Here is a 15280-nt window from a genome sequence, read left to right on the forward strand (position 1 = left end):
AACTTCACTGTTGTAACCAGAGTCATCTTTTTGTGCAACATTTGCCGATGTAGATACTCCATCTTTACCCACTTTTGTAGATGTAGATACTCCATCTTTCTCCACCAGCTTGCTAGGACTCCATTCATTGGGAGAATCCTTTTTGTAATGCCCAGTTTGTTTGCACTTATAATACTCTACTGGTGTTCTGCCCTTGGAATTTGGTCTTTTCCCTTTGGTAAGACCTCTTCTGCCTTGTCTCCTCCCACGCATTTGGCTCCCTTTCACATACAGACCATCACTCTGAGACCCTTCACCTACATTCTGTCTTCTTTGAGTGTGGGACAGAAGTGCAGATGTGATCTCATCCAGTTTGATTGAGTCTTTCCCGTACGTCAATGTTGTCACCAAGTGTTCATAGGAATTTGGCAAAGAACACAGTAATATTATTGTTTTGTCCTCATCATCAACCTTCACATGAAGTTTCTGCAAGTCATTGATCACACGATTAAAATTGTTGAGATGTTGTTGCAAATCAACACCTTCCTGCATCTTCAGGCCATAAAGTCTCTGTTTCAAATACAACTTATTTGTTAGAGACTTTGACATGAACCCCTTCTCTAATGTCTCCCATACCATCAGATCCATAACATGATACATCATCTCATCTGATAGACAAAGCCTTATGGTTTCCGCAGGCTTCTCCTTCAACTCTTCCCAATCCAGTTGATCCATACCCTCTGGTTTATTCTCACGCAGCGCCTTTGATAGACCTTGTTGAGCCAACACATCCTTAACCCTCCTTTGCCACAATCCGAAATTACCAGTTCCATCGAACTTCCCCACCTCGAATTTGGCACCTGGGTTAAGAGCCATCTGATACCAATTGTTGGGAACAAGCGAACAATCAAATAGTAAAGAGTATAGAGACAAGAGAATAACACAAGATATTTGGTAACGAGGTTCGGCCAATTGTGCCTACGTCCCCGGGAGCGTTGAGCGGCTACCATTATATATTATTAGAGAATAAGTATTAGTGTTTTACTATTCTTTTCCTTGTTACATTAGGTTTACATAACATCAATATATAGTCCTCTACCTCAACCCCTTTACATCAGCCCAAACCCATAACTTGTATTGCTGTTATATAGAGATATGAGTCATTGCACAACAGTTCCACATTCATAACAAACTCACATACTTAAATTATGAGACTGTCCGTCGGACTTTCCTTATGTGTTTAAGTCCGAACAATTTTTGTCTTTCATTGAGAGTTGTATTACTGGAAGAGCTACTCATAGGCTGAATTAAAGTATATTACTGAATATTAATAGTTGAGTGAAACCACCAAAAAGATAAAAGGCTACCATCGGTCAGTGTCGGTAGAGTGAAAGCTATTGTGGAGTGTTAGGTCCTTAAAAGGGCGATAATATTAGTAGTTCTACGTTAGGTAGTATATCAAACTCAATATAATAATTAAGTCATGAAACTCTCCTCTAATAGACTAATTTTTTGGGTTGTAATATCCTCACGTGCTCCTAACATATATACTCAATTCGGAGATTTTTAGTAAACCCAGTTGTGGTTAAACCACATTCAGAATGTTTCTCAGTACAAGTAACAAATTTAGATTAACTGATTAATTATATTTTTTGACCTTCTCTAAGGGGAAAAGGACATATTATTCCAACATTACTTGTAAGTAGGTAAGAAAAATTAAATTAAGTAACTTTATGCCCTTACTCTTGCAGGAGTTTTACCATGTGCATTATTGTTACCTGCTCTATTCTTCCTTCCCGAGTCTCCTAGATGGCTGGTAAGCTTAATAAAGGCTTGGTCGTTGTTGTTCTATCAACATGTGATTAATGATGCTAGTTTCTTAAAGTGAATTTGCTGACTACAGGCAAAAATGGGAATGACAGAAGAATTCCAAACTGCTTTGCAAGTGCTCAGAGGTTTTGATACTGATATTTCTTTCGAAGTAAATGAAATTAAGGTAATAAGAATTCATCAATTTCGATACATTGAATGACGAAGTCCAATGTTTTTGTTAGCAATCATTGAGACATAAAATTGACATCTAAAGTGGGAGTCATGTTTTGATCAGAGGTCTCTTCCATCAACAAACAGAAGAACTGCAATTCGATTAGCCGAACTCACACAAAGAAGATATTGGCTTCCCTTAATGGTATTTATTTCTTGTATAACTAGAAGCATTGGTTTCAATTCATCTACCCAGTGTTTTAAATTGGGGTTGCCGTTACTGCGACTGCGACCATTATAGCCGTTGTGATGCGGATTGTAAACTTTGCGGTGTGAATTGCTATATGAGTAAAAACCTATTTTTGATATGAATGCAGTTTGATGCGGTTGCTTTGCGGCCTGATGCGGCCCAAATGCGGTCCATTGCAGTCGCATCATTGTGATTCGGTGTCATACTGCAATTGTGGTGTAATGCGGTTGCGGCAGTCACCGCAACCGCAATACTAGTATTGCAGCCACATCACTTGATGTGGTCTGCAATTTGAAACACTGCATCTACCTTATAGAGCTGGATAGCAAGACAATGATGATCACAGCCTAACCAGTTTTTACTAACTTATAATCCTGCAGATTGGAATTGGACTACTTATTTTGCAACAGCTATCTGGAATCAATGCTGTTCTTTTCTATTCCAATACCATATTTCAAAATGCTGGTATGTTATACTGATTTCTTATAAATATTCTGAACTTATGTACTAGGAGCAATACTTTAGAATCATGAAACATTTTAACTAGAGTAGATATACCATGTTTGTATGAAATTAAATAAATAACACTCTTTCCTGTCCAAAACCATGTACTGAAATTAGTGAACAGATGAATACAAATTTACGAAAAATAGTTTATGCACAACAGTTGCATGGCAGTGAATAAAATCAATGACCTTTAATAATGTACATGTTCAATTCTGGTGTCAACTGTCTTATTTCTCATGATTATTTCACACCCTTAGGATATTCTCATGTTAGTTACTGATATAATGATATTGGACCTTACACACAGAAAAAGAATGTTTTTTTTGGATTGACATGCTTCAATTTTCTTTGATATATATATATATATATATTTAATAGTTATTTACCCTTATAAATTTTGTGTATTAAACAGGTATTAGTTCCAGTGATGTAGCTACATTTGGAGTTGGTGCTGTTCAGGTTCACCTGAAAGGAAACATTATTATTTTCCATATTTCTGTCCAATATACTCAAATAATAAACTTAAATTTACAAACATGTCATCCAGGTTCTTGCCACTTGCGTAACATTGTGGTTGGCAGACAATGCTGGTCGCCGAATTCTACTTCTTGTGAGTCTGAAATTTCCTATGCTGTTTAATTGTATGTGACAATTTACTTAGAGTTTTGGAAAGAGATTAGTCATATCTCTATTTTCAGGTCTCTTCAGGTGCAATGACTTTAAGTCTCTTAGTTGTGTCAATCTCATTCTATGTGAAGGTAATGTTACTATGTACATATCGTAGTACCATACATTATTTATTACATATATGTAAGTTTTTGTATTGCAATCTTTATGTGTTTCATTTTTTTATGATGACTAATTATGCATGAAATTTCCCCCAGGACTATGTTTCAGAGGATTCTTCTTTACATGGGATACTGAGTATCTTGTCAGTGGTTGGAGTTGTGGTATGTGAATATATGCAAATGCATTATACAAAAACAAGTTTTTGGTTGATGATTTCCCTTAAATATTTTAGTTTAAATTTGCAACTTCTTCATTTCAGGTCATGGTTATTGCATTCTCTCTGGGACTGGGAGCTATACCATGGATTATAATGTCTGAGGTACCATATTTTGTGATTTTCCATTTTAGGAGTAAGAGTTGTGATGCTAGAATCTCTACCATCCCAAAAGAACTTACATTTTAGTGTTTAAGTACTAAAAGTTAAAATTTTACTTCTACTTACTCAGGTACTAAGAGTCTAAGACCATCTAGATGATATTAAAAATGGTGATTTTGCATTAGAGGAGCAGACATGTAACACAATATATGATTAGAAATTAATGAATTAGTGTGAAAGTTGTGGTAGAATTTGTCATGGAAAAGACGAAGACTCACATGTGGGGTGGTTTGGCCATATGAGAAGAAAACCATTAGAAGTCTTGGTAAGGAGTTGATAAGGTGGAGAATAGTAAAATAATTATAGGTACTAGGAGGTTAAGAAAAAATATAGATAAGCCCGTTCAAAAATAACAAATTTAAATGGTCTTTCGAAAAACATTACACATTGGACATGATAACATTGTTTGATCCATCAATTCCACAAACTGCGAAAATTCTAGTTGTTGTACTGGAATATTAAGAGCCAATGTTTGATATTTAACATATATTTCGGGAGCCCGCTTGATGGGAGTCTCATGCCCTCATGCCACCCTTATTGACTGCGAGATTACACTTTTGATATGGAGCATGGATTGATTGCATCAGCATGTTGAGATAAAATTATAGTTGTATTGTTAGTTGCATTTGGAGTGACAGCTAATGTGTTGAATCATTGTGTCACAGATTCTTCCGGTAAACATTAAAAGCCTAGCAGGAAGTGTTGCAACACTTGCCAACTGGCTCTTTTCCTGGTTGGTTACGTTGACTGCAAATATGCTCTTCAGCAAGAGCTCTGGAGGTCAGTATTGTATTACCTGTATTTTCCTTTCAATATTTTTGTTATTACTACTTAATCATAAGCTAGTGGGTGAGCTTGGCACAACAGTAAAGTTGTTGCTTGCTTTGTGACGTTGAGGTCACAGGTTCAAATCTTAGGAATACGCTTTCCACTTGCAGAAGTAAGGTTACGTATATCTATCATCTCATACCTTATTGAGTCGGAACCTCGTGCAGTGGGCTAAAAATTTTTTAGTGCTTAATCAAAAGTTACTTTTATTCTTTTCAGGAACCTTTACCATATATACAGTAGTATGTGCTTTGACAGTAGGGTTTGTTGCTATTTGGGTTCCTGAGACAAAAGGGAAAACTCTTGAAGAAATCCAATTGTTTTTCAAATGAAGTTTCTTCTCCAGCAGCTTCTGTTCAATTTTTTCCATGTGTAACTATAATATATATAGGATTATTGTGTGATGCAAGGACTCATAAAGAAAGAAGAAGAATAAGCTTTGCAAGCTCTAAATAATGAATGGCTTCATCAATGATCAAGAATAAGCTTTGCAAGCTCTAAATAAGAGAAAACAAAGAAGATTGAAGAATAATATGTGAATGAATCTTTCATTAATTAAATGAATTTAGGAAAATTGAATTACCAATAACAAAGTGGTGGTCAAGGTTACTTTATATATAAGTAATTATGAAACTAACTAAATAAGTAACTCTTTTGATCTAAGGGTCAACGATCAATCATATAATACATAAAGATTAATGACTATTATGCAGTTACCAAGGTTGCTTGTAATATGAGCAATTTAATATAACCCTTTATTTTGTCTTTATTTCTGGCTGTGGCTCGTGCTTGCACCTTGGCTTGTGCTTGGGCATGTGCCTCAACTCATGCTTGTCTTGACCAGCCTTGTGGTAGGTGTCTTGGTTTTGCATGTAACTGTCTCGGTCTTGGCCTTTGCTTGACACATATCTGACTCGGTCTTAGCCTTGTTGACCTTGCCAAGTCTTATGGCCTTGGTTTGGCACGCATCTCTCTCAGTCTTGGCCTTGATGAACTTTCCAATTCTTGTGGCCTTGGCCTTGTTGACCTTGCCAAGTCTTGTAGCATTGGCCTTACCGAGGCTCATGCCAGGTGCCTCGTTGACATTTGTCTATTATTATTGTACTTTTTTTATGATGGGAAAAAACTTTTTAATGGATTGATGAGAATGGTGGTGAAAAGAAGGAGGAAATGAATGTTTCAATGTAACAATTTTTGACAAAATTTAAAAGAAGAAAAAGATAATTAGGGGATTTTATTTGTAAAAATAAAGAGGAGTGTCATACCAAATTAAAAAAAAGGATTGCTTGTAAAATAAACTCCCTTATTCTTTTAGTCGAATTTTGGTCACATCCTAGTACATACTTTTGTCCCATAATCATGCTAATATGATAATTTAGATATAATATTTAAATTTGGATATATATATATATATATATTTTTTTTTTTTTTGTCCTGAATATGATTGTTTACATTATTAGAAAAATCTAAAGAAATGCTGTAAACTGATAAGAAAATTTGAAATTTGATTTTTCATCAAATTTTTGTATTGATTTTATTAAAGTTTGGTATGAGCCATGAAAAAATGATCTTCTTGATAAATCAAGAAGAATGAGAAATGAAAAGCTCAAAGAAAGAGAATAATGAAAGAAAGACCCTTATTTGAAAACACCTCCTCTTTCTCTCTTCCTCATGATCGTTCTTCTCACATGGCGATCGCAACAGAGACACAACAATCTCAATGTCAACAACACAAGGCTTCTTCAGATGTTTCAGCTGGAGATAAAAAAAGGTGGACCCTCAATGATTTTGATATTGGAAAATCTCTTGGAAGGGGTAAATTCAGTCATGTCTATCTGGCTAGAGAAAATAGAAGTAACCATATTGTTGTGCTGAAAGTGCTCTTCAAGAGCCAATTGCAACAATCACAAGTTGAGCATCAACTTCGTAGAGAAGTTAAAATTCAAAGTCATCTCCGACACCTCCACATTTTACGACTTTATGGATATTTTTATGATTAGAAAATAGTTTATTTGATTTTGGAGTATGCGCCTAAAGATGAACTTTACAAGGAATTACAAAAATGCCAACATTTTAGTGACAGACGTCCAGTCACTTATGTTGCATCATTGACTCGAGCCCTTATATATTGTCATGGCAAGCATGTAATACACAGGGATATCAAACTAGAGAACCTTCTAATTGGTGCAAGGGCGAACTAAAGATAGTTGACTATGGATGGTCAGTGCACACATTCAATCGCAGGCAGACCATGTGAGGTACACTGGATTACCTCCTTCCCGAGATGGTAGACAATATAGAACATGATGCGAGTGTGGATATCTGGAGCCTTGATATTCTGTACTACGAGTTTCTTTATGGAGTTCGGCCTTTTGAGGCAAAAGAGCATTCTGATACATACAGGAGGATGGTACAAGTGGATATCAAGTTTCCTCCTCAACCAATTGTGTCTTCTGCGACAAAGGACTTGATCAGTCAGATGTTAGTCAAGGATTCTACTCAACGTCTACCGCTGCACAAGCTTCTTGAACATCCTTGGATTGTTCAGAATGCAGAGCCCTCAGGTGTATATAGAAGATAGTGTATCTCATGACTTTGTATTTTTTTAATTCTGAAAAATTATCGGCTTCTTTCGAAGTATTTGACAACCTATAGAGTTGCTACAAACTATTGGAAGAAGTCGAGGTTAAGAAGATGCAGAAGGTTAAGAATTTGGTATTTCAAAAAGTATTTGATGGAGAGCTCGTCCACCACTTTTGCATACATTCTTATCCCAAGCTATCACTTATGTGATTGTAAACCCTGCATACAAAGAATCACTAATTTGTGAAATTCAAATTTATAAATATTTCATTATTGTTTTTGCTCGACCTTTTAATTTTTTGTTGTTAAAGTTTGGTATGAGCCATGAAAGAAGGATCTTCTTGATAAATCAAGAAGAATGAGAAATGAAAATTTTAAAGAAAGAAAAGAAAGAGAGAAAGAAAACTTCACATTTTTTTCATTATTTCTCAATGAATTGTGAAAGGGAGAGAATATAAGAGTTTATATAGTGAAAGATAAACCTAACTAACTGACGTAAAACAAAAAATACATCTATTTGAACAAATTTTGTAAAAAAAATGACCGATTTATATCAAGATTTGGAATAATTTTTAATAATTGAAATAAGGCAAACTAAACTGCATTATCCTATAATTTAACATCTCATATTAGCTACCTTTCACCTTTAGTAGTAATGAAAATAATATACTATATAATAATATAAATGTTGAATGTTTGTGATGTGTTTCCATTAGTCACCTTACTATCTATTGTCCCCATGTATGTTATATGTGAAATATGTTGAATGTTAGTATATGATTACAACTTTTAATCTTAAAAATTCAAGATGCCATTATTAACATCACCTATTGATGACTAACACAAACCTAACCACTATTACATCCACTACAATCACAATCATCTAGAATTTATTAGTCACGCCACCCAACCACCATTTTATGATTGAGAAAAACCAACTTAAAACCAACTTAAAACTTTTGCACTTATCTTACACATAATTGAGAAAAACCAACTTAAAATAATACTTTTTGTATAAAATATCACAATCTTGTATATTTGTGTTTGTATTTCTTTTTTATGTGTTTTGTAGGATTTAGAAAGAAGAAGAAAAAAGAAAAAAAGACTCATGGTCAAAAAGAAAAAGAAGTCAAAATCAAGGTGCTCAAGCAGGCAGCTGAGCGTGGACCAAGCCACGCTAAGCTGACTTGGACACCAGCCTGACTTGGACCAAGCTGCTCAAGAAAGCAGCTTAGCGGACCTGCTTGGCCGCTCAGCCTAACACCAGACTAATCCTGAACGGTCATAACTCAAGCTTGGCACGATTAGACACGAGCTTGGCACACGCCCAAGCTGCTCAACAAGAAGCTCAGCGGTGCAACCAAGCAGCTCAACGATGAACCAGACTCCTGCCTAAGTCGGCAAGCACCAGGCCACGTCCCAGTCAGCACGGTCAAAGCTACTGAACAAACAGCTTAGCGGTGCTACACGTGTGCTAAGCGGTGTGCACCTTGACTTGACTTTGCCATCAAGCAAACCATGAAGTCACCAATGACATCACTTCAAGTAGTCCACCATAGGCTTTTCAGAGTAGCGCACCATAGCTGGTCCCATAGCTCATAACTAGCTTTGATGAGTCAAGCTTAAGGTGGTGACAAAGCTGCTTGATCAAGTGGCCAAACCTATGCTGTTATTTGTGCATTGACATGTTCATATGATTCATTCTGTTAGGCAATTCTTTGTGGTTCGACATAACCCTATACTATAGTCCTATACTACAATTGAATCTTGAAAGAGGTGTAAATTGTAAAATAGTAAAGTGTTATCAATAAATTTATTTGTTGAAACACCTTTTAATATACAAAAGTGATGAAGCTAACTTAATAACTTTTGTTTATTGTTATTTACATTCCACAATTTATTTATTCTTTAATACCAACATTCCTTAAGGAAGAAGTTTGGTTTGTTAATAAAAGGTAACCGAAATGGACTAAATAAATAAAGGTCATTTAAATTTATTATTCTTTTGTTCTTTATTTATTTGTTTCTAACAACTAGCTATTCATCACTTATGTACATTAGAATACCATTAAACCGGTGTTGGAATTTATTCCACAAAACCGAGATGGTATTCAAAGGTACTTAATAATTATGTAATAGGGGATTGCTTCGATACCATTGTACTGGTGTTGGAATTTATTCTAACAAAGCCGAGATGAGGCAAAGAAGAAATAACTTATTCACATGATTATTAAAAGTAAGTTGTAACTGGAATATTCTTGAAACCATTATACCGGCGTTGGAATTTATTTCAACAAAGCCGAGATGACAAACATAGAATAAAACCGAGTTCACTTACTTAATCAAATAAAAAGAAAACACACCGAATTGAGGGAATTTCCGCTTTCAACAAATTGGCACTACTGCCAGGACGATTTATTGAGAGGGGAAAGCCAACTCTCCCCCCAAGAAAAACCTTTCAACAATCACCTCTACCATCATGGTGTCCTTGGCCACCACCATTTTGTGGTGACGAAGGTGGGTGAATAAAAACACAAATGGTGTATGATGTATGATATCAATGAAGGGAAACCAACAAGGTGTTAGTTCAGTAGTGTAAAGTTCCACTAAATTCCTATAAAGAACTAATGGAGTCTTAAACAACTAAACCAATATCTTATTGGTTTTCATCATTGATTGATTTTGATATGGAACATACCCAATAATATTATATATAAAAAAACATTTCCAATCATGCACTAAAAAACTATAATGAGATGTATCATGAATCTTATCATATCACCTCTTTTTTCATTTTCACTATCTAATAATTGTCCACTCCAACATGCATATCTTCAGAGTACATTCTCAAATTATATTTAATTGTTTTCATCATACATTTTATTAATTAGTCAGAAATTATATTTGAAGTATATGATGAGTTTTATTGTGTTTTATAATTTTAAAATTTATAGATATGGCACTACAAGAAAACATCCTGTTAGTTATGATTGCAACCGTGGGTTTAAAAAAGCTATAGCTAAATTGAGTGGCCATACTTGAAGTTGTCGTGGCAACGAATGACATTGCTAAATATTAGCTGCTGTCAATATGTGATATTGCTACGCTTTTCTAAAATGTGGTAACATTTAGTTAGCCACACTCTGTATTATTCAGGTATGGTATTAATTGTGGCTAAGTTGTTAATTTTGCCACACTACAATTGTGGCTAAGTTTTTTATTTTGTCACAATACAACCGTGACTAAGTTATTGATTTTGCCACACTACAACTGTGGCTAATTTAATTTATTTTCATTCATACTCCTCTCCTGATCCTTAAGCTTCACTATCTGAATACTCTTTGCTTCAAACACAAATCTTGATTGTCCCACCTAATATAAAACCACAAAACCTTCTAAGTTTAAACACAAAGACTAATTGTGAAGTTTGCAACACTTATATGACATAACATAATTATAGGCTATGATAGAGCAATTGGGTTTCACATTGTCCAAAAGTCACGGCTGCCCAAATATTATAAACTGTTATTTGCTTATACTATATAATGAAATCAATGGATATGAGACACACAATCTACCAAAAATAACACCACCACATATCATACTAACAAACACCTACACTCTAATTGAAAAAGGTAAAATTAAAATTGGTTGACCTGTAATTAAAAAGGTGTACCAAAGAAGGAGGAAAGAAAGGAGGGTAAATGGAGAACAAATACAAAGGGGTTGGTTGCACATGACTCTGACAAATAGGACATGTAGGAACAATAGAATGAAAGGGAAGATTATGGAATTAGAGGAAAGGTTGAATAAGAAGGAGGAGTATGATGAATATGAGGAAGACAATCATTGGATGAAAGGAGGGAATGACCATTGTCACTAGAGTAAAGGGAATTATTCTCATAGTAGCTTGTATTTCTTTTTCTGCACTTTACTTTTATAACATAGCTTCTGTACCTTGCATTCTTATTGCTGAAGTAAATATACCAATTTTCTAAAAATTGTTGCTTCACTGTTTCTTTTATTTAGCTTTAGCTTTCTAGTATCCATCAATTGGTATCAGATCTCCCAATCTTGGGAGCATATGGATGGTATCAACAAGGATGGATAATAGACTAGATAATATGAAGAAACGTTTGTAGGGAATGTAAGCCTCACTCTAAGAAGCTTTCCGTCTACAAATGGAGACGTTGATGATGGCAATGAGCAATAGGCTGGAAGAAGTAGTAGGGAAGATAAGGGAAATGGGAAGAGAAGGTGTAGGGGAAAATAGTAATAGGGAGGAGGGAGGTCATAGGGAGGGGATCGGTGGAGAGGATGAAATAAGAAGAGACCACATAGTTAAGAGAGTAGAGGTACCTTATTTCATCGGAGAGGACATTCACGACTGGGTGTACCGGGTGGAACATTATTTCGAGATCAACCGCATTCTCAACAATGAGAAGGTTAACACAACAATAGTGTGTCTCAAAGGAAAGGCGTTGAACTGATATCAATGGTAGTGATGAGTGAGGTGACCTATGTTTTGGCAAGTTGTGATGAGTCATTTTCAGGCAGCAATGTCGGATAATCCGTACGAATGGAGTTGGTAGATGAGATCCTTGTAGATGCACAATTGACCCGGCTCAAGCAAGAGGTAGTCCAGAACCCTAAATCTCACCCATTGTACTCATTGGTCAAATGATGTTTATGGTATAAGGGATGGTTGGTGTTACCCGTCAAATCAACTCACATCCCTATCTTGCTCACATAATTCCATGCTTCTCCATGGGGATGTCATTCAAGTATAACCAGAACTTATAAATGGTTGGCCATAATATTTCATTGGATAGGTATGTGACGAGATATTGAGAATTTTTTTTGTGAATTACTCCATTTGTCAACAAAGCAAGTATTAGGCACTTCGATTAGCAGGGTTACTTCAACCCCTTCTTATTTCCACATGTTTGGGAGGATGTTTCAATGGATTTCATTGGTGGTTTTCCAAAAGCACAGGAGGCTGATAAAATTATGGTGGTTGTGGATCACCTTAACAAGTTTTCCCATTTCATTCCGTTACGTCATCCCTACACTTCCAAAGAGGTAGCCCAAACATTTGTTAAAGAGGTAATCTGATTACATGGGTTTTCTACTTATATTGTGTTTGATGTGATCAGGTTTTCATTAGTATGTTTTAGAAGGAGTTGTTTAGATTGGCATGTACCAAATTGAGTTTTAGTTCTAGAGACTATCCTTAAATTGATGGTCAGATGGAAGTGATTAATAGGACTCTTGAGACTTATTTGTGTTGTTTTATTTATGAGCACCCAAAACAATAGGTAGACTGGTTGGCTTTGGCTGAATTATGGTTTAATTGCTCCCATAATATCTCTATTAACATGTGTCCTTCGAAGGCTTTGCATGGTCTAGATCCTATGTCGATTATCCTTTTTCGGGATGTAAGTAACTCGTGGCTGATGTAGACATGTTGCTTAGAGAAAAGGATGGCATCCTTGATGAGCTCAAAGCCAATTTGACGAGAGCTCAATAATGTATGTGTGCACATGCCGATAAGAAAATTAGGGATGTGGAGTTTCAAGTAGGTTACATGGTGTATTTAAAAGCTCAACCCTATAAGACGTGATCACTAACTCAGAATCTGAATGAGAAGCTCAGTCCTTGGTTTTATGGGCCTTTCATAGTATTGGACCGGATTGAGGCAGTGGCCTATAAATTACAACTGTCCGAGTATTCATGGGTACATCCCATTTTTCATGTTTCTCAGCTCAAAACATCCCCTCCAGCGACAGTGTCAAATCAGAATCTTCTAGCAAGATTCACAGGTGAATGAGAATTACAAGTGGTGTCTGAAAGAGTTTTGGCTAGTCGTAAATTGTTGAACAGTCACACTAAAGTTTTACTCTAGTGGGTTGCACTACCTGAACATGATAATACTTGGGAGGATTTTGCGTTGGTCCAAGCAACTTTCCCTGATTTCCACATTGAGGACAAGGTATTACTCGTTGAGGAGGGTATTGGTGGACCCGTAGTTACAAAGGTGTACCAAAAAAGGAGGAAAGAGAGGGAAGGTAAATGGGAAAAAAATGCAAAGGGGTTGATTTCACATGCTCTAACAAACAAGACACGTGACAACAAGAGAATGAGAGAGAAGATTCTGGAATCAGAGGAAAGGTTGAATAAGAAGGAGGAGTATGATGAGTATGAGGCATGCTATCATTGGATGGAATGAGGGAGTGACCACTGTCACTAGAGTAAAGAGAATTATTCTCATAGTACCTTGTATTTCTTTTTCGACACTTTTATAACATACCTTTTGTACCATCTTGCATTTTTTATTGTTGAAGTAAATATACTAATCTTTTGCAAATTGCTGCTTGACTATTTTTTTTATTTAGCCTTAGCTTTCTGGTATCTATCAAAAACATACTTGGAGGTATAAAAAAAGTGCTACATGGGTCTCTTCCATTTTGGCAAGAAGAGATAAACAACCAACACAATAATCTGAGTCACCCATGCCTTATCCATCCGAAACCTTAGAGTGGATATGAATCTACGAAAGTAGTTAACAACAAGAACAATGGTCAAAGCAGTGAACCATAGATCATTGAAAGCTTAGAAATCCACAACACAACATCATAGTGACTAGGAGCCTCCTTAAGATGAGCATTGGAAATTAATAGTTTATATTAATTCAAACTTATAGTAAAAATGCAATACTAAGAAATTGAATAGAGTATCTCAAATTTTCATTACTTTAAAGTCATTTCCATGGCACTAACCTATAATGGCAATGTGCATCAATAGAATCAAAGATGACTGTCGAAAGTTGTTTTTGAGGAAGGAAGGTTTAGGTTTTCTCATTCTCATTTCGGTGTGTTTTCTTTTTATTTGATTAAGTAAGTGAACTTGGTTTTATTCTTTGTTCACCATCTAGGCTTTGTTGAAATAAATTCCAACGTCAGTATAGTGGTTTCAAGAATATTCTAGTTACAACTTAATTTTAATAATCATGTGAATAAGTTATTCTTTCTTTGCCCCATCTCGGCGTTTTTAGAATAAATTCTAACGCCAGTACAATGGTATCGAAGAAATCCTCTATTACATAATTATTAAGTACCTTTAAATACCATATCAGTTTTGTGGAATAAATTCCAACACCGGTTTAATGGTATGTTAATGTACAAAAGTGATGAATAGTTAGTTGTTAGAAACAAATAAATAAATAAAGAACAAAAGAATAACAAATTTTAGTGTCCTTTATTTATTTACTTCCTTTCAGGTTCCTTTTATTAACAAACCAAACTTCTTCCTTAAGGAAGGTTGGTATTATAGAATAAATAAATGGTGGAAGGTAAACAACAATAAATAAAAGTTAGTAAGTTAGTTTCATCACTTTTGTATATTAAAAGGTGTTTCAACAAATAAATTTATTGATAACACTTTACTATTTTACAATTTACACCTCTTTCAAGATTCAATTCTAGTATAGTATAGGGTAGTATAGTATATGGTTATGTCGAACCACAAGGAATTTCCTAATAGAATGAATCATATGAACATGTCAAAGGACAAATAATGAGTAAACATATTTTAATGGCACATAAACAATTTAACAAGAAAAATAAACTACATATTAACAAATTCTTGAGGAGACAAGATCATTTTGAATAAGCAAAATATTTCTCAACTTCTTATGTATTTGAACTACTTAGACAAGTTCTTATGTTTTACTTTGATTAACTCCAAACACCAAGTTCTAAAATCCCCCTTTTAGAGTATGTTCTAAAATGGTAGAATAATAATTACTTACATTTATTACTAAACAATATTACGTCCACAAAGAGATTAGGTTGTCACACCCTAATCTTGGCTACTCTAAAATTGAAGTAGTAATGAATATAAGATCTTAAGAAAAGTATGCTTAACTTGGCAAATAAACTAAGTAGTACAACTACTTCTTAGTTTATTTGTTAAGTGTTTGAGAC

At 35.1% G+C, this 15280-nt stretch overlaps 1 protein-coding gene and 2 pseudogenes across 1 annotated transcript in view; all 3 read left to right on the plus strand.

Annotated features, from left to right (window-relative positions):
* The window catches only part of LOC109350359 (sugar transporter ERD6-like 6), an 11430-nt gene extending 6358 nt beyond the window's left edge, over positions 1-5072 (plus strand). Inside the window, exons 8-18 of the mRNA XM_019591604.1 lie at positions 1731-1795; positions 1883-1975; positions 2087-2167; positions 2593-2677; positions 3132-3178; positions 3267-3329; positions 3418-3477; positions 3604-3669; positions 3768-3827; positions 4550-4664; positions 4932-5072. Of these exons, the coding sequence (XP_019447149.1) occupies positions 1731-1795; positions 1883-1975; positions 2087-2167; positions 2593-2677; positions 3132-3178; positions 3267-3329; positions 3418-3477; positions 3604-3669; positions 3768-3827; positions 4550-4664; positions 4932-5044 (848 nt within the window). The 3' untranslated portion in view covers positions 5045-5072. The remainder of the gene's footprint in view (positions 1-1730; positions 1796-1882; positions 1976-2086; positions 2168-2592; positions 2678-3131; positions 3179-3266; positions 3330-3417; positions 3478-3603; positions 3670-3767; positions 3828-4549; positions 4665-4931) is intronic.
* On the plus strand, positions 6353-7558 carry LOC109350360 (annotated as a pseudogene).
* LOC109350569 overlaps positions 11477-15280 on the plus strand; it is a 9770-nt pseudogene continuing 5966 nt past the window's right edge.

This window comes from Lupinus angustifolius, chromosome LG06, assembly GCF_001865875.1.
Source record: "Lupinus angustifolius cultivar Tanjil chromosome LG06, LupAngTanjil_v1.0, whole genome shotgun sequence".
Lineage (NCBI taxonomy): Eukaryota > Viridiplantae > Streptophyta > Magnoliopsida > Fabales > Fabaceae > Lupinus > Lupinus angustifolius.